This window comes from Aquila chrysaetos, chromosome 24 (assembly GCF_900496995.4).
Source record: "Aquila chrysaetos chrysaetos chromosome 24, bAquChr1.4, whole genome shotgun sequence".
NCBI classification, from domain to species: domain Eukaryota; kingdom Metazoa; phylum Chordata; class Aves; order Accipitriformes; family Accipitridae; genus Aquila; species Aquila chrysaetos.
The window spans coordinates 16,634,491-16,653,447 of NC_044027.1; the positions used below are offsets into that span (position 1 = coordinate 16,634,491).

Genomic DNA, 18,957 nt, shown 5'->3' on the forward strand with positions numbered 1-18,957 from the left:
AAGGCTCTGTTCCCTGCCTCTCCGCAGCGGCTGTTTATCACACACACAAGGGTATGGAGAAAATGTTCCATTTGTTGGGTACAGCCGTCAACCCACACAGCGTATAAATTAAGGGCTTTTACATGCAGAGTTCCCGAAATAAAACACACACACACACACAAAAGAGAGAGGAGTTTTGTATCAGCCCCGGCGCGCTGCCTCTCCCTGGCCGTCCCTGTGCCCCGGCCCCGGCCGGCCCTGGCTCCCGTTCAGGAATTCCACATTATCTCCGACCGTTTCCAGCTTCCTCAGCAGGGAACAGCTCTGCTTCTGTCTTCCTGCAGCCACATCTGGAAAGTGTTACGCCAGGGTGTCAGCCGTCAGAGCCGGGCGGCTGGCATGTGCTTCCCCCCCCCCAGCGTGCTCGCTCCCGCCGCCCTGCCTGCCGCTGCCTTCGAGCTTTGAGCTGCCTTCCCCGGAGGGCTGCGGGGCTGAGTTTTATCTGCCTCGCCTTTTCGGGGAGTTTTGAGGGAGCTTTTGTAGCTGCGGTGAGGATGGCGGGGAGAGATGGTTCCAGGGACCCCCAAAGGTTGATCTCTGCAGGCAGGAGCTGCTGCGGGCAGGGATGCTCTGCTGTGGTCCTCGGCTCTGCTGCCTGCTGGGAGGCAGCGGGGAGAGGTGCGATGTAAATCCTCCTCTTCGCACGCTTTGTGGGGACTCCCTGTCGGCTCAGGGGAGTTTTTGGCTCCTGGCCCTCGTTTCTGGGCTGGGAAAACCTGCATCCCTGGGCTTGCAACGCGGCGGGATGCGGTGCTGCGTCTGCTAAATGCTGGGGATTAAAGAAGGGAGCTCGGGGCGGTGAAACCTGCGTGATTCCTCCAGTGCTGCTGGAAGGTGTCTGGGGAGGTGCTCCCTGCGCGGAGAGCTGTGGCTGTGCTTGCTCATAATGACTGTGCATTTATCTCCCTGGGATTTCTTCATACGCAAGGGGGTACCCGGGATGTAAAGGCATTTGGCTGTCAGCATCTCAGTCCCCCAGGGGAAGTCCCCGCTGCGTGTGGGGGGCACGTGGAGATGCTCAGCCGGATGATTGCAGCAGGGGAGATGAAAAGGCAAGGGCACCCTGCAGCATCCCGGTATTTTTGGGTTCCCTTCTTGGTGCAGCGTGTTCCTTGTGGCACCCTGGTCCCTCGCTGCAGGTGTGATGGGTGACACTGCGCAGAGGGAGGGAGCTTTGCAGAAAGCAGGTGGTTTGGGGACTGATGTGCCCTTCAGAGCAAAGGACACGGAGAAAGCTGGCGTCTTGTTTTTAAAACGGGGCTAATGACAGTGACCTGGAAGCAGGCTTGCATGCCTTAATGATCAGCGTGTGCAATACACACGAGGGTCTTTGGCAGGGAGGGATGGTGGAAGTGGTTAAATGTGCCCTAACTTACCATCAACGGGAATCAGAGAGGGCTCCCTGCGGTTGACTTTTGGCTTTTTTTCTTTTTTTTTTGCTCTTGCTTTTAAACTGGCAGTCCTACCATTATGGGATTTTAAAATAAAAGAAAAAAAAAAAAGAAAAAGAAAACAGGCCTTGGTTTTATAGACCCTACAGATGCATCCGGCACCAAACTGATCCCAGATGCAGCTCCACTGTCAATAGTGTTACACGAGGGATCAATCCCCTTCATTGTTTTATGTGGCCTCTACAGCATCATCAGCTAATTAAAGCTAATGGGTCCCAGAGCAGCACTGACAGCATCTGATCCTATCAGCCCATGCAGCCGTTTTAGCTTGACGGGCCACTCTGGAGCCGGATCCTGCACTCCAGACCCTGGCGAAAGCCTGTATTGACTTGGGGGATCAGGCTACAGATCAATGGGAGCTGTTGTTAAACAAACATTGCCGGATTAATGTCAGCTCCGCAGGGGGAGGAGGTCGATGGCTGCTAATTCGAAAGGGGTGGGAGGGAGGAAGGGGACGCGGTGACAGCGGTGACAAGGGATGGAGGGGGAGAGGCGAGGCTGTTAAAACGGTCCCCCCGTGTCGGCGGCAGTGTCTGAGTGTTTCCCAATCTCAGATTTATCGTCGCCCTGGGTGGGAGGCTGTGCTGGAGAGGAGCCCGGCGATGTCCCCAAGGGCAGTCGAGATGCCTAACTCCCTTTGCTGTGTGCCTCAAGGTGGCCTTGGGCTGTCCCCAGGGGGGACAGGGACCCCCATGTCCTTTCTGCACGCTGGCCTCGGTGTGAGCATCTGCCCCGTTGCAGCAGAGCACTAGATCTCGTGTTCCTGCTTTCCCTTTTCTTGTGGCTCCCGTTGTCCTTTGGCTGGGGCTCGGGGATGCCCAAGGATGCGGGTTGGGAAGGTTTCCATTCCCACAGTCAAACCGCCTTGTGCTGCAGCTGGTCTGTTTTGGACTTTTCTCTTTTTCCCCTCTTTTTCTCCCCATTTCTATGTAGCCAGGGAGAGTGAGATGGGATGGGGAGCACGGCCGGTGAATCCATCACTTGGTCCCGTACCACCATGGAGCAGGCAGGACGAGGAAACTCTCTTTTCAAGAGTATTTTAAAAATCTATCCCACCATTACTCTGGGATGAACTATCACAGCAGGTGGCTCTTACTTTTGTTTGCTTGCAGAATCGGGCAGCGCGTTGCTCGGCAGGCACACGGCCCCTTCCCCGTCCTCTCCGAAAAGCGGGTCGAGCTGCCGCCGGCCCACGTGGACACGGGGCTGGCTGGTTCTGTGCTCCCAGCGTATCCCCGTGAAATTGGGCAGGAAACCCGGGTCAGGAGCAGCAAGGGAACCCTGGAGTCCCAGCCCTCCTGCTGAATGAGGGTCCTGGTACCTACTTGGCACGTTAATGGGCAAATACAGCCCCATTGGTTTAACCAGGGACCTTGGGCTCTGCCCAGAGACTCAATGAAAATCGAATGCCCTAAAATTAACTTTTCTCCTGCTTGTCCCAGACTGGCAGAGTCTGGCCGGGGCAATCCTCAGGGTTTTGTAACCTGTTAGTATCTCTCTGGCTCCTTTTGCAGCCCCAACCCCAGTCGGCGGCACTGGGAGGCAACGTCCAGCCTGGTGAAAGGGAGAACCAGGGGAGAGGGGCAGGCTCCCGGCACATCCCTGCCCCATAAAGCAAGTTGATAATTAAATCCTGCAGCTTTTATATGAATTCCAGGGCATTTTCCTTGGGCTGGAGCCATCTGCGGTGTGCACCCCGCCCTCCCTCACCTCTCCCTTTGGCTCTCTGCAGCTTAATTTTTTCTTGCTTTGGCATTGTCGGGTGAACGCGATGCTCCAGGGAGCAAAGAGCTGCAACGGCTCGTTGCGGGGTTGCAGCCCCGCTCCATGCAGCTCTCTCCTCATCTCCGGGGCCTCATCCAGCACCAGTATCACCCTGCAGCCCCACTCCGGGCTGCTTTCCTATTGCACAGAGCCTGCACACACCAGGCTGGCTCTGCGCTGCCCCGGCCGCTGCCAGCCCGGGCTCGTCGGGAGGAAAGACCGGTCAGCCGTGCCAACCTCTGCGTCCGCTCCGGCGAGGCTCTTCTCTCCTGCGGCAGCATGGGATGAGGCCGTCGGATCCCCCCTCGTCAGGGCTGCAGGCTGGATTCGCACAGGTCGCTGCTGGGGGAACCAGCACCATTTGCAGCTATTTCTGGCTTTCCTTTCCCAATTCTTACAAATTTGGGGCCGCGTTGGGGCGCAGAGCTCGCCCCCGTATTTAAACCAGAGGTGTTCTTGCAAGTCCCGGGACTTTAGGAAGGAGTTGGCTGCACCTCCCCTGGTGCCTCTTGCTGCCCCATCTTCCTCCATGCCTTCCTCCACGAGGTGCACGAGCGGGCTGCCCTGGCCTGGCTCTCCTGGATGAGTTTCTCTTAGAGATGGACCCCCCCCAGGCTTTGCGCGAGGGGCTGCGTCCCCTGGCTGTCCCCCTCATCCTCTGTGCAGCTCTGCAGTCCGGGACCTGGGATTGCATTTCCAAAGCCAAGGAGTCCGACGTGCTGGTGGGTTGTAGACACTTCTTTAAGCCCGTGAGCTGAAGGAAAACGCTCCAGTGCTGGGAGTCTTTCCCTGCAAGGAGCTTTGCTCGGGGGATGCAGAGGACACCAAGAATCTCTGGATTTGGCACGAAGGAGCAGATGTTGCCCAGAAAGTCTTTATTCCACACCTGTGGTAGCAGGGCTGGGGAGGGTCTGTCCTGCAGGACTGGCCCTTGGCTTTGGACTTCGCATTCCCCTCTATCTGTCTTTACAGAGACAAAAAGCCCGAGGAAGGCTCCCTCCCGGCACCGCTTTTTCATGCTTCACCCCCTGCGTCTGCTTGCTCTGAGATGTCTCTTAACCAGGGTGTTCCTGCTGAGGTTAGTGGGAAGATTTGAGAAGTTATTTGAACGCCAGGCTCAAAGGAGGTGGCAGAAATGCTCTGGGAGCTGTTACCAACTGACATCTGGGCGCTCAGCAGAGCTCTGGTGTCAGCGCAGCTGAAAGCAGAGGAGGTGGGAAGCCCTAGACACCTGCATAATAAATATTTATTTGGAAGTGACAAATACTCCTCTGGAGAAAGCGGAGTTAGCAGAAGGAAGATTGCGAGGGAGTGACAGGGTGTGCTTTTTTTGAGGGTTTACCGTGGGGATGTTGAAACAAGCAGCTGATGAACTGAAGGATGTTGAAATCCACATTCATTTCCCGACGCGGGCTACGTGACGTCAGGGGACGCAGGCAAACGTCCCCCCCCTTGGCAAGCGAGTGCCCGGCACGAGGCACCCTTGTCCTGCGGGGACTGCGGTAATTCGGCTGGGGGCCGGGGGTCGGCCCCCTCTCATGGGTAAGATGGGACAGGAGGGGTTAGGAGCCGGGGAGGATGCAGCAACCCTGCGGTCGGGGGTAAAAACGATGATAAAAAGGCTGAAGTTTAATTGTTCTCTTAAAAAGAAGAAGCAAAGGGAGGGGAGGGGAGCCAGCCCGGGATGGGAGGGTGATGGGTGCTGTCACCTCGCCGTGTCTCAGGGTGCTGGTGGATGATTTCGTGGTGCTTGGAGCAGGGACAGGGTGGTTGCCCCAGGCAGTAACCCCCTGCAAAGCTGGCCCGCTCCTGGGAAAATGGGAAAAGCTGCTTTGCTTTCTTCCCTGGACCCTGTGTGTGTGATCTGGGAAGGGGCAACTTTCTGTATTGGCACTTTGGGGACTTTTTGGGACTTTATAGAAGATTGACATCAAGCGGGGTTTGTCTGGGCATCGGGGCCGCTGTGTGCTGCAGGCAGCTGGGACGAGTCTGCTAAACCCTCCCTGCTCCACGGTGGGCTCGGCTCACCCTTGGTCAGCCCCAGCACTCGGCTCTTCCACAGCTCTCTCCTTCCTCACAGCAAGCCGACATCTAACTGCAATACCCATCGCTGTGATTAAAGCCCACTAAAGACGAGGCACGGCGTGGATTGCTGCCGGGCTGCGGGAAGCGCTGCTTTTCTCCCTGGGTGGGCTGGGGGCTGGTGGCCGTGGCATCCATCCCTGTCCTGAAGCTTCTGCTGCCGCTTCTGCTGGGCCCGGTATTGTAAACGTTGCCCGCGGTACCTCTGTCTGCAAAGAGCGAGGGGATGAGCCGAGCAGCTCCGTGCCGGTGACTCAGTATCTTCTGGCTTTGGAGGAAGCAGCTGCTGGAGATGCTGACGTGCGTGGGCAGCAGGGTGATGCTTGGCTCTGCCCTGCCAGGCCACATCCTGCAGCGGCTCAGCCCCACGCCGTGCTGGCGCAGGAACCCGGGATACGGTAGGGTGTGGGAATCAAACCCGCTCGGATCCCGCCGGCAGCCGGTCTGCGCGGCACATCGGGACGCTGGGGGCTGGCGTGCTGCTCCTGAGCAGCTCGGGCTTGGGGTGGACACAAGCAGCGGGAGTTTTTGGTTTTGCTCGTGCGGGGAGGTTTTTAGCAGAGGATGAGGAAGGCAGGGCTGTGCCGGGGAAGAAGGGAGCTGTTTCCAGGGTAGCTTGCCTGGCCGTCCTCGCCTTCTCTGTGCCCCCAGGGAGGTCTGTCGCTTGGCTCTCCATCGTGTCTCGGTTGTCTCTTTCTCCGGACTTCAAATCCAGGCGGAAGGGTGATGCTGTGAGATGATTTTCTTACTGTGAGACCTTCCCCTGGGGCTGGTAGCCCTCGCTTAGCAGATAGCTACTCTGCAGGCACTGGCCTTTTTGAGATGAAGGCTTGACACGAGCCCTCCCGGCTGCTCCTGGCTCTGCGGGTCCTTATGCCCCATGCTGCCCCGGAGGGAGAAACCCCCTCTGCCCCGCTGCCGCTTGCTCATCTTCACAGCGGCTGCACGTGGAAATGGGTTCAGCAAAATCAAACCTCAGGAAACGCCCGGCCCCGGCGGCGTTGGGGGAGGTTTTACTCCCCCAGGACCGACGTGGCTCAGCTGGGGAGTGAAGCCGCCGGGCCACGTGTGAGCGAGCACGGAGGGGCTGTCGTGCTGCTCCGCTGTCCCCTCTGCGCCCGTGGGGACGGGGGGTGGCGGTGGCAGAGCCGGCAGCGACGGAGCGGGAGGGAGCCCGCGACCTGGGGGATTAATAATAGAAGCGCTGGCATCCGTTTTAGATTAGCGAGAGAAAGCTCAGTACCCATCTCGCCCAGCATGTAACTTTAATGCCGAGATAATGAGCAATGATATTTATTTGTAAAAGATCTGGAGATATCGCTGCCCAGGGAGCAGCCAGGAGCTGTCAGAGCCCTCTCCGTCCCCGCGGCGGCTGCTCCGAGCTGTAACCCAAGCAGTCTCCTCTGACCGGCTCGCTTTTCACGCTCCAGCTCCGTTAGCCAAGCAGGGCACGTGGTCCGACTTGGAGCCCTGGCTAAGATTTGCTGAAGCTGCTCGTGATTTGGGCCGTCGCGGCGAGGAGACGTCTGCCTTGCAGGGTGGGCTAGAAGCATCCCCTGGCACCTGCAGGTCAGGCTGCTGGGATGGGGTTTAAACCCAACTCGGAGCCTTCCCCGCTGCTGTCTCGTGTCCCTGTCCCCCCCCCCCGGCCGTCCTAGCATCACGGCTGGAGCATCGGGGTGTTTGTCGCCCTGGGGAGGGCTGGCAGGAAGGATGTGGGGTGCAGGGAGGAGGTGGCACGGCACGAGCTGAGCTGGCGAGGGGAGGGCGGTACGGAAAAGCCTGCGAACGGCGGCTGCCCTCAGCCGAGCCACTGCGACCGGCTGAGATTTTGGGGCCGTTTCAGGGAGTTTGGGAGCAGGCAGCTTTTCCTGGTGGCGAGGGCTTGCCTCCTCCCGGCTGGGTCCAGGAGGGCGTTTGCGGCAGTGATGGTCCCTGGTCTGGGGAACCAGTTGGGTCTCGTGAGCATCTCGGCTCCTTCGGGTGCCCCGGTTTGGGGACAGGGCTGCTCCCGCTCCCCCTTTCCCTGCCTGGGTTTGTCCGAGGGGGCCGAAGGATGCCCGCAGCGCCGTGCCCAGCCTTGCGTTGTGTAACTGAACAGGAGGCAGGCTTAGGCTGTATTTGGCAGGTGGGTGTCCCTTCCTTATTAAGCCATCCCCTGGGTAATTACTGGGTTAAGGCCTGATGAGATAATGCTTCATTATTTTTGTGCTATTGGGGGATTAGGAGCAGTGGGATTTCTCAAAGGCTTTATCTCTGCTAAGGTCCTTGGGCTGCGAGGCACGTTTGCAGGCGGGTAAGAGGACCTGGGCTCTGCCGGCCCCCCCCCCGGCACCGCTTGCCTTCCCGTGGGGGTACGTGCCGGAGGCTGGGGGTGGTGGGTTTGGGTGCAGCGGCATGGGGGGCTGCTCGTGCCCACCCCCGGCAGAGGCTGGGGGGGCTGTGCCGCGAGGGATCTCCTTTTAACGCTATTGCAGCCCCATTCATCACCGCGCTCCCGCGGCGGGCTGCGCGCCAGCGGGAGGGAAGAGGTGACACTTACAAATAAACAGGGAGGTGGGTGGCGTGTGCCGAGGCAGGGAGCGGAGGGTGTCCCGGCGTTGGGGGGGGGGGGGGGTGGGGCTTCTCCCGTGATTTATGGCCAAGGCGACGCGGAGCTATCAGCGCGGCCTTTGGAAGCTGTTTGCTAACAGTGTCGTCTCCTGGCTGTTGCGCCGGCGTGGGCTGCTCGCGAGGGTTGCAAGGGAAAACATCGCTCGTGTGTCGTTGCTGTGACGTGACCGGCTCCCAGGCTGCTGGTGCCCTTCCCGGGAGCCTGGCCAGGGGCAGCCTCGGGGTGCTGATGGGACCAGTGTTCAGCCCTCTTTGAGAGTCCCAGAGATGCTCTTTTGAAGGAGTTTGGGTCGCTGGAAGAAGGAATCGAGTAAAATGTGCTTAATGAAACAGGCCTGGCTCGGCGGGGGCTCCCCTCCTCCCTGCCATCCCGGCAGAGCCAGCCCTCGAGCCGGAGGGATGGAGCTGGCACCGGAGCGGGGAAGCAGGCAGGCTGGACGCGGGCCAGGCTGTGCACTTGATCCAAACACAGCTGGAGCTGATCTGATGAAGTGAGAGGTTAAGAAGAGAGCATCTGTTATCTAAAGGGGACACACAGTGGGAAACTGTAAGCTCTTTATTCCCCCCACCCCACCCCCTCTGTTCAGTGCATCATCCCTGACTTTATTTCTTTGATTTATTAAGGAAGCCTGCGCTTCCGGGGCTGTAATTAAGTGCCACTGTGTGAGCTTTTGATAGTGAGTGAATGATATAATGGCTTGCACATTCGCCGTCTGCTCAAGTGCTTTAGGATCTAGATAACGCGAGGAGGGATTTCTTCTGCCCACCAGGGAACCGCAGCGGTGCCGGGGCCGAGTCACGGCGGGGTTTAGCCGAGCCGGAGGAAGCGGGGAAGGATGCGGGAGCCGCTTAGCACTGCAGGGGAAGCACGGTTCAGGAGGGTATCCGTGACCCAGGCTACGGTTCAGCTGAGAAAGGAGTTCACATCCTCTTGCAAAAGACCATCCCGGCATCTTTACAGGCTGCTGGAGCCTAAATCAGGTGCCGACCCTCCCAGAAGTCCTCGTTCCCTCCCAGCCTGGCGTGATGCTGGAGGTGGAGAGGGGACCACGCAGCCAAGGCTCCCGGCTGTACCCTGCTGCCATCCCTTCCCCGGGGTGTTTTTAGGGTAGAGAGGACTCGAGCGTCCGTAGCCTCGAAGAACGGTCGGCGTCAGCAGCCGGCGGCATCCTGCCTGCCGCGCAGGTTTCCCTCCGCTGCCGGCGGAGTTTGCTGGCGAGGTGTTGGTGCGGAGCCAGGGGCTGGGAGCGCTGGCCGGCAGCATCTCCCGCTGCCTCCGCCAGCTGCTGGAAAGGGGCCAGCGCTCGCAGCGGGGCGCGCAGCTGGAGGTGCCACCAGGGTTTCGCTGGAGCCGTGTCACCCCGCGCACCCTCCCGCAGTTCCTCGCACGCCACCGCTCTCCCCGCACGGGCAAAGGCTCCCAGGCAGAGGTGCCGTTTCTGAGGCAGGCAGGCTGTTATTGTAACGCCAAGGGAAAGGCGTTCCGCTCTAAGCCAGGAGCCTCGGGCGAGCGGTCCGGTTTGCATTCCCACTGGGCGTCTCCATGGGCCACGCTCCGGGCTGCCCGGCACTGGGGTTTCTGATCCTGCTGGCAGCCCTGTCCCTGTCCCTCTCGGTGTCCCAGGCCACGCTGGGACCTGGCGGTCACTGGCTTTCCCCCCGGACTCAATTCTGCCCTCTCTTCCCAGGACGGCTGCTGAGCATCCCTCTGTGCCCCAGCAGCGCTGCTCCGACACCCCATCCACCCACGCCTGGTTTTTAGGCAGATATAAATTTCTTTCTACTGTAAGGACCATTTTTAATACATAAACAAGATTATTTTAGTGGCTTGGCCAATGGCCACAGGAGGAGCGAGCTCAGGGTCCGGAGCAGAGTTTCGGCTGTGTGCACGTACACTCTTTTGCTGCCGGCTGGGGGGGGGGCTGCAGGAGAAGGAGGAGGAAGGGGTAAAAAAACCCAACCCTACATGTAAATAAACTTAAAAATAAAAAGTGACAGAGATTATTTGCTGCTTAATGAACTAAAATGTCCAACCTCCCACCGAGCAGCAACATTGTTTATAAACTACAGAAAGGGCTTTATTTTAATGGGCAGTAAATCTCATTCATCCCCAGGCCTGGCAGTCAAGAGCGTGCGGGATGAATAGGCTGGTGCCGAACACAGCCTCCTCGCTCCTGCGCTCCCTCCGGCCAGCTTCTCCACTGGGTATTTTTTTCCCCCCTTGCCCACATTTGCTGTTTTTCTCCCTTCCTCCTCTCCTTCCTAATCCTGTCCGCCGTGCCGATAACGGGGTTATCTGGCCAGGAGGAAAGGAGTAATCTGTCCCTGTGTCTCGACATGTCACATCCGCTCGGTTTTGTTTATTCACTTAAAAAATGCCCCCCCCCCCCCCCTTCTGTCTCTGGGTGGCAGCTGGAGAGTGGCCTGAGATAATCACAGCCTTATTTTTTATTTATTCCTCTTAAATAAAGCCTCCTGTAGCCTGCAGGCAGATTTTGTCAGGTTGCCCCCATCCTGCTCCTGTTCTCCTTACTCTGCTAACAGGGCGTGAGAGTGATGGTAATGGGAGCAGAACCCCGGTGCTACAGGCAGATCCCCCTGAGCATCCCTCTCGCAGGGGACACGGCGGCTCCGATGCGGGGATGGTCTCTCCAAGCCTGGCAGAGGGGCAGGCAGGACCAGCAGTCGAGCAATTGCAGGCGCAAAATACCTATCGATATTCTGTCTCGGGCGGAGAATCACAGAAAAGAAATACATGGTCTGAGCATCCGTGGAAATGAGAGCATCCGAGCTGGGGGGGTGAGATGCTTAGGAGAGGTTTTGCTGCTTTGGGTTGAAAGGGATGGTGTCAGGTTGTTCTGAGCTAAAAACAGGTTTGGGAGCTGGTCAAGCCTTGCGTGATACACGGCCGACAGCGGACAAGCGCGTTGCTGAGATTTGAGCTGGTGGCTCTCGAGCTGCTGGGAAGTGTTGGGAGCTGGTACCCGCCATAGGAGAGGGACCACCGTCAGGTCAGGTGGGAATTTCGGATGTGCCTGACTTTCCCCTGGGATGAATGAGGCACCTTGAAAACTTCTGACCATAACTCACAGGGTGACGTACTCCTAAAGCAAGAAAGAAGAGTAGTAAGTTATCTATTTCTGTTTGAGTTTAATATCCATAATCTGCCATTAATCAAACTAGGACTATAAGATCCTTACTTAGGCCTAATCAGTGCATAATGGATTATCTACAGGAACTAATAAAAGGTAATTATCTATGCTTTGCAAGTTCCAATTACTGTACTTATATGATCAATTAATTCTTGTAACAGTTTCACAGGTGCAATTTGTGTGACAACATTACGCTGACTCCAGGCAGGGGCTCAGCGCCCGCCTGGCAGCGCGGGTGCCGGCGGCACGGATGCCGGCAGGGATGCGGGGGGCAGCGGGTGCCGGCACGAAGGATGCAGCCCTGCCAGCACGGCCGCCCCAGTACGTCCCAGGCTGTCCCAGTTGCTGCACTGGGAAAAGCCGCCTCCGTACAAGGAGCTGCCGGGCAGCAAGGGGCTGGCGTTCGCAGGCTTTCAGCCATGCACGGTGGTCCTGCCCCCCAGCAAAAAGGCTTCTGCCCCGTGCTGTTTCCCTCCCCGAAGCAGGAGACGGAGCGTGGGTTCAGCAGCCGCTCGGCCCCGTCCATCGCCGCGCGTCCCCGGGGCCGTTGCCCCTGTCTCAGCATCACCTCGGGAACCCCGCTGCTCCCTTCCCATGCCCCAGTCTGGCCAGTACAGCAAGCAAAGCCCCGTGCAAAAGCAGCTGGCTCCAGTCATCTCCTTCTCCCGCCTGTCCTCGCGTCCCTCTCGCTGGCTTGCGGAGTCGTCGGAGGGTCTTACAAGGAGGAGGAAATATTCCAGCAATGTCTGTGCAGTTTTAGGGATGGCTTAAAATTACAATAAATTTGAGACACTTTACATGTCCACTTGGGGCCCAGCATTGTTACGGTAATTTGAAGCAGATTGAGTCAACGCTTGTGGCAAATGGCAGATCTAAGGGCTCTAGCAGGAACCTCGGGGACGGAGGAGGAGAGGTGGTGGGGAATGAAGGAAAACACCAGTTCTGTGATGCCGGTTGGAGCTACGGAGCCAAATCCTCCCAGGCTGACCCTGGACACCTCTTTGCAATGGTGCAGCCTTGACCCACGACTCAGCCTAGGGTTCTTCCTTCTCTTTTGGGGGATTTTTTTAATCTTCTGGAGCTCAGGGATCCAGTGTCACCTTCTGGTGTCCGCAAGACTGTGAGAGTATGTTTTGGGTGAAGCTGCTCACTTGGACCTGGGGTCCTAGAGCCGGGTCCTAGAGCCGGGTCCTGCCCCTGAGGTGGCCTTACTGGGACACGGGGACGTGTCACCTCTTCCCTACCCGCAGGGTTTGGATGGTGAACCAACCCCTCCTTACACGGGCAAATCCACAGCCCTTGGGAGCCCAGGCCCAAGGGTGTTTGGGGAAAGTATTTGACAGGTTGAATTAAGTTCTCTCAAGCTCTTCCTTGGCACGGTGAGGTTGGACCGAGGTTTGGTAACGGGAACCGCGGTCCTTGCGGGTGTCGTGCCTGCGAGGGCTGCGGGGTCGCAGCCCCGCGCTGCGTGCAAGCCGCCGGCTGGTTGGGTTGATGGAGAGGAGCAGAGCTGTGCCTCCGGAGAGGCCGGGGCACTCGGTCACCGTCCTTGCTCTTACCTGGCTTTTTCTCAGTGCAAAAAGGGGAAAGCAAAGGATAAAGAGGGCTAGGGCTGGGTGGGGGGATGGCTTTCTCCTGGGAGAACCTGGGGCTTTGAAAAATGTCTCTGAGTCAGGAGCATCATGCTCCCGCACAGACCAGAGGCCCAGGAAGGACCACTTGGAACAGTTTGGTTTGGTTTCAGCCTTTGCGGAGAGATTTGTGTCGCTGCAAAGGAGCAGAAACAAGAATTTGTTTCAATACAAAACTTGTTTTTTTAAAAAAACTGTCAACATGGGATCTTTTGAGAATTTCCATTGTTATTTTTCCCCTTCGCCCCAAACATGAAATTAATTCATCTGTTTAAATCCTTTTTCTGGGAACAGTCTCGGTTTCGTTGACATTTTTGGTTAGCAAGGGAAAAAGCAAACCCACAAAAAAAAAAGAAAAAAAAGAAAAAACAACCCCCCCAAGCCTTTCTGCTTAAAAAAGAAACTCCCCTCCCAACTCTCCCAGTGACTATGATACAACCACTGCTTTGTTCCCAGCACGGTTGATGTTGTTCCCAGCTTGCTCTGAGCTTCTCCGCCAGCCCGAGACTGTCCTGGATGGGGCCGGAGGGCGAGGAGCTGCTTCCTCCTCTCTGCTCTTGCATGAGCTCTGGGACACGGTGGCATCGGCTCCATCACCTGCAGGGGAAACCGAGGCACGCAGGCAACTGAAATGTCAGACCTGAAGGCACAAAATGATGCTAAGGAGAGGAACCAGCTCAAAGCGCAGCCCAGATGCCGCGGCGCAGCCCCCTCGTCTCCCCGTCGCTGCGTGCCAGCCCCCCGGCAGGACCATCCTCAGCCCCGTGCTGTCCTTCTCTGCCGATCCCCAGCGGCGTGCGCTTCCCTGCGCCCGGCAGCCGCCGCTCGGCTCCTGGCCTCGTCCACCGCTTCCTTCGGTTTTGTTTTCCAAGTCTTGGCCACCGCACCCAGCCCCGCCAGCGCACCGCGGGGAGGGAGCACTCTCCGTGCTGCCGAGAGATGCTGCCACACGCAGCCCTCGCAGCGCCTGACCACAGCACCCAGCTGCTTCCAGAGCTGGTTTTTTCTTCTTCTTTTCTTCCTTTTGTTTGTTTCTCTTTTTTTTTTTTTTCATTTCCCAAGCAAGCCACCACAGGCTCCTTCAAACATTCCCCCAAAGATAATTCTCCCACTTGTCTGCAACGTGTTTGCAATGCTGAAACTCCCGTTGCGCCATCCCAACCTTCTGCGCCTGCTTTCTTTTCTTGGCTCAGCTTCTGGATTGCAGGGACCAAGTCTGGGCACGCCAATTCCTATTCAATACATTTTCATACCTTTGGTTCCACCTTTCCCCTGACAACGCGGGGCCGGACCCCGGAGGCCGTGCAGACGTGACTCACTGCCCCCGTGGATGTGCCGGCACGGTGCACGGCTGCGAGGTTTGCCGGATAACGGTGGGTTTCGGAGCTCGACACCCACCCTCTGGCTGCCTCCAGCTGATCGACACCTTTCTGGGACAACTTATCTCGTACTAAACTCCCAAACCAGCTTGACGGCAGGGTAGCAGGGTCAGGCGGGCGATGCTGGCCGGGGTGCTTAGGTTCCCGGCGCGGGTGCTGGACTCACGCGCAGGTCCCTGGGTGCAGGAGGGCAGGGATGCCATGCCCCAGCCTGGCTGTCTGACCTATGGAGCTATAGGCCCCCCAAATTCAGTGCTGGGTAGACGGTTGCAGTGAGTAGAGTTGGGTGCGTTCACGTCATCAGACAGCGGTCAGCGTTAATGAATCTACTTCAGATTGCACTAATCATAGGTCTTGTTCGACAAAAAGCCCAATCAGCCCTATTTGATGGGGTTTGCAAAGCGTGGTCTCGTGGGGTTGATGGAAAGCGGCCGGCTGCAGCAGGCGTAGAATAAGACCAGTACAGAGCACGTTTAAAAATGCCACCCCTGGTGACGTAGAATCGCTGCTAAATAGCTGCTTGGCAGCGGAAAAAAACCAATAACTGTTTGTCCGGATTATGAAGCGTGTGGTTTGGCAAAGCCTGGCTTAGCAAGGGTCGAATGCAGATAGACACATGGTATGCACCATCTTTGCATTTGTTTGCTTGCTTTGTTTTAATTTGAAACTCAAGCCTCTTCCCTGTGGTTAGATCCTCCCAGCTAAGCAAGTTTTAGCAGAGAGAAGTTGCTTAAGGAAGAGAAAGGATGCTGGACGCGGTGTGAAGTGAGAGCAACCGCTGTTACCGCAAAAGCTTCCCAACCTCTGTTAACAAAACCATCGTCGCTCTTTGCTCACTTCTCTCCATTCAGCCCCTTTTCCAGTGCAGTTATTTTCTAAGCCAGCATTGCAAGTTTTATTACTACTGCTTAGTATTTAAATGGTGCCAGAGGTGTACACAGTGCTTTACGAACACAGAGGAAGAAAAGGTCCTTACTGAGAGGAGTTTTTATTATAATTTAGATGGTTGTAGTAGAAGTAATTAAGGCTGAGAGGGGGCAGGCAACACTGCAGACCGATGTCAGAGCAGCAAGGCAAAAGGACTGGCTTTGAGCGAGGTCCTTGTGCGATCTTTTGACTGGGACTAGGGATGCTGATCTTTAGCAAGGTGGATGATAGGAGAAGCATCGGCTCTGCCACACCAGGTTAAGCCATTGCTCCCTCAGCAGCACCTCTTCTGACAATGGCGAGATCGCAGGGCTTCAAAAAGGAAAGGGAAAAACAATCAAGGACTTGTGCCACCCGGTAATGCAGTGACCCAATTGTGCACTGCCGTGTAAGGGGAGAGAAATTCCTTCCTGACCCTTGTACTCATCAGCCCATGCCCTGAAGCATGAGATTTGATTTTCTTTATCTGGCTTTCCATAATTGCAGATGTCGTGTTTGGTACTCCCCGTATCCCACCCCTCAGAAACAGCATCTGCTGCATTTAACTCAATGGACCTTCTCCTCTGGGAGTTCGACCCTGACTCTTCTCTGGGAAATGCCTGGAAGGAGGGAAGGAGACCTGGTCCCATCAACCTCCCCAGCACTTGGGGGTTTTCCCCTGGTACATGGTGGTGGCTGGTTGCTCAGCTGGGGAGGGCAAGTGTTCCTCCACGTCGTGGCACGTTCTCCTCCTTGCCATGGACGGGCTTTATTCCAACCTGCCTAAAATATTTGGAGTTTAATTTGTATGTAGATATTGGTGAGAGTCACTTAGGAGTTACTGTTGCTCCCTCTGTTTGCTGGACCCCAAGGAGCGGAGTGTGCCAAGGCCAGGACTAAGTCCTGCTGCTGGTTTTTCTTTTGACGAGGAGACACTTGCGGATGCATGAGCAGCTCAAGGCTTGGAGGGGACCCCATGGTACGTGAGCAGGAGGTGCTCCCCATGCCCTGTTGAGGATAACCTCTCCATGGGCATGACTGGGGCTGCACGGGCAGCAAGTGCAGGCATGGCTTGAACGGCCTTTGCTGCCCACCGTGGAGTCGGGGACCAGACGCTGGCTTGGAGATGCAGCCATCGGGTGTTTCATCACCTTGGCACTGGTTTCTCCAGGGCTTTGCTGGCCCTGAAGAAGGGCAGAGCGTGCTGGCCAGGAGGGATGGTTCGGCCGGGAGGGTCTGCGTGACCCCCCAGGGCGGTGGACGGACACACGGCTGGCTTGGTTTGCCGACCCCGAAGGTGCGTGTCGGAGGCTGGATGCTCCCCAGCGCTGGCAGGCCAACCTGCCCTCCTCTTAGATCTGCACGCTTGGCAGGCTGCGTCGGGTGCAGGTCACCTCCAAAACAGGGCAGGAGGCGGTTTGTTTTGGCATAAGACTAATGGGTGGAAAGTCCATTTTTTCCCTGAGCAATCTACTGCCAGCAGCGAGCATCGCTCAGCTCCGTCTCCGCTACCGGACCATCTGCCTTTCTGCTCCAGCCTCTTTGGGTTGAGAAAGGAACGGGAGGGTGCTGCAAAACCCAGCGCAGCCCCAATGAACCCGCGTTGAGCTTCTCAGCTCAGTCCTGCCTGCTCCCCGGCCGAACACGCCGGGGGGCTTCTGTCTGCGAACAGGGAGCAAGTCAGCAGAGCCTGTCCTGAAAGAGTTAAAGGCTCTCGCCCCTTCCAGCCTGGGGAAGTGGAATTAGTCACGGCCTTCAGCAGAAGTGCTGGCCAGGTTATAAAAATGACAAACGAGCACAAATCAATAATGAAGTTAGTGTTTTCTGGGAATGCCAGACACGAACGGAAAAGTACATCAACACGGGTGGTGGGTGCCGTGATGTATAGGATGAGCTGCCCCACGCACACGCATCCCTTCCACGGGCCCGTGCGAGGTGGCACCGTCCCTTTCTCCTCCCCATCACGTTTGACTTTCCCCTGGCACCATTGCTGCCGCGGGAAGCCGGGACGGCTCCGCACGCCGGCACTTCCCGGGGATTTTCGGCGCCTTTTGGAGCAGAGCTTGCGCGATGCCGGCTGCCGCTGGGTGCTCGTTCAGCGTGAGGCACCAAGGAGGCGGCTCCGGGATATCGGAGATCGGGGATTGCAAATGGTGCCCCGGGGATGTTGAGTGTCTGATTAATCCTCAGGACACAGGGTAGCGTTGCCACAGCACCGAGGTAGCGTTGGAGGCCATGTTTCCTTTTCCAAAGTGACTTGGGCATGTCTGGAAAGGAAACGGCCTTCTAATTAGATGGCTTGAAAATCTTTACCGCCGCTCGTTACGAATACATTAATCAGCCCATATTGAAAGAACTGCACTGCAAAAAGGACATTATTCTTATTATTTATTGTTTAGATATGAATGAGTTTAATCCCTTCCTAGCCTGGGCTGTGTTCCGAAAGTGACCCAACATCCCAGTGTGGCTTCTTAGCCCCGATGTCACTTGGTTTCTGTGCAGCCACAGACCTACCTGGGATATCTCGGGGATTTTCAGCAGCGCTTTACAACGGGCAGCTTTAAAATGTATAAGGGAGGGGGGAAAAAAATGGCTGAGGGATGTAAATAGGAGGGGGCTGAGACTTGGCAGGGGTGGAAGAGCTCACCCCACTGCGTTGGAGTGGGGCTGAGCCGTGCTGGGGGAGCTGGGTGCTGGCGTGCAGAAGGGGGCAATGGCTTAGGAAGAGCAGTGCCGTGTTTGCACAACTTTTCAGGGTTGGTGGCTTTCCCAGGCTATTAGCACATTTCTATAATTAATATAAACTTCCTTAATCGGCCTTCCAAATATCCAGGATTCTGGCTGACCTCTAGGCACCTGGGCTGGGTGTCCCGCTCTCTCCTTTGGGATGCGGTTTCTCTCGGGGGCAATGCCTGGTGCCTGGAGCTCCGTCAGCAGCCTGGTCCTGTCCCCGCACCATCCCGGCTCCCTCCCGGCCACGGACGCCGTGCAGAGCCTGAAGAGCGGGTGTAAAAATGCAGATATCGCTCCGTGGCGGTTCTTCCCTGCCTGCAGTGGTCTGGGTGATGCCCGCAGGTCGTGGGAGCGCAGGAGGACCCGTTCATGCTGCGTCTCAGTGGGACCAGGGATGCAGGCAGTTTTTTCACCACCACTAGTGTCTGCTTGGCCGGTGTGCCATCTTCGCACGTACGCAGACTTCAGGTGCCATCCTCGTCTTCAGAAACCTCCTTCGATGCATCAGCCACTTTCTGTCATGGCAAGTAACCCTCCAGACCCTGAGGAGAATGAGCTTTCGGAGAGCAAGTGCGAGGGGTTAATGGAGGCTGAGGGTGATGGATACCTGGGAAGAGCTCGTCAGGGAGAATCGCGTTCCTGTGAGGAAATCAATAATCTGGGATGCTTATGCTGCTCATTTTCAAGAGGTTGTCTTCATCACCACTTTCCAGCTGGAAATAGTGGGGCCAGTACGGGCAAGCTCGTTCTTCCTCCTTGCCCCTCAGTTGACCTTACCATGTACGTAAGGTCCTACCACTCTTCGGGCCAGCTCTTTGCAATCCTGAAAGATGGTGAATCCACAGCACAATCCAAAGCGGACCCAAAGCAGAAGCTCCGACTCCAAACGCCCCAAGAACTCAGCAAACTTAAAAAGACCCGCAGCAAACCAACCCCAGTCCTCCACACTGCATCCTCGGAAGGAACGAAGCAATACTTGCGCGTGAAGGTTTCCCAGCCCCTTTTTGCCGTCAGCCAAGGTTGCCCTTTGCAGCAGAAAGGCGTGCAGTGCCCTGTTTGAATGAGATGGACCTCGGGAGGGCGATGGGTGCGATCCCCCTTCTTCCACAGGTAGCTGTCAGGCTGCCGGTGGAGCATCTCGGCATGGTACGGCACGTCCGTGCGGCACATGCCAGCAGAGCCGGGCTCTTGCCGTGACCGCGGCTCC

The 18,957-nt window shown here is 57.1% G+C and overlaps 1 protein-coding gene across 3 annotated transcripts in view; it reads left to right on the forward strand.

The window, feature by feature from the left end:
* RXRA (retinoid X receptor alpha) overlaps positions 1–18,957 on the forward strand; it is a 120,565-nt gene that overhangs the window by 42,524 nt on the left and 59,084 nt on the right. Inside the window, exon 1 of one of the 3 annotated variants that reach the window (XM_041119783.1) lies at positions 4,779–4,796. The exons of 1 other annotated variant lie outside the window; for it this stretch is intronic. In XM_041119783.1, coding sequence (XP_040975717.1) covers positions 4,793–4,796 — 4 coding nt within the window. In that variant the 5' untranslated portion in view covers positions 4,779–4,792. Of the gene's footprint in view, positions 1–4,778; positions 4,797–7,673; positions 7,691–18,957 lie in introns of those variants that run through there. One more of the 3 variants, XM_030000001.2, reaches the window with a different exon arrangement.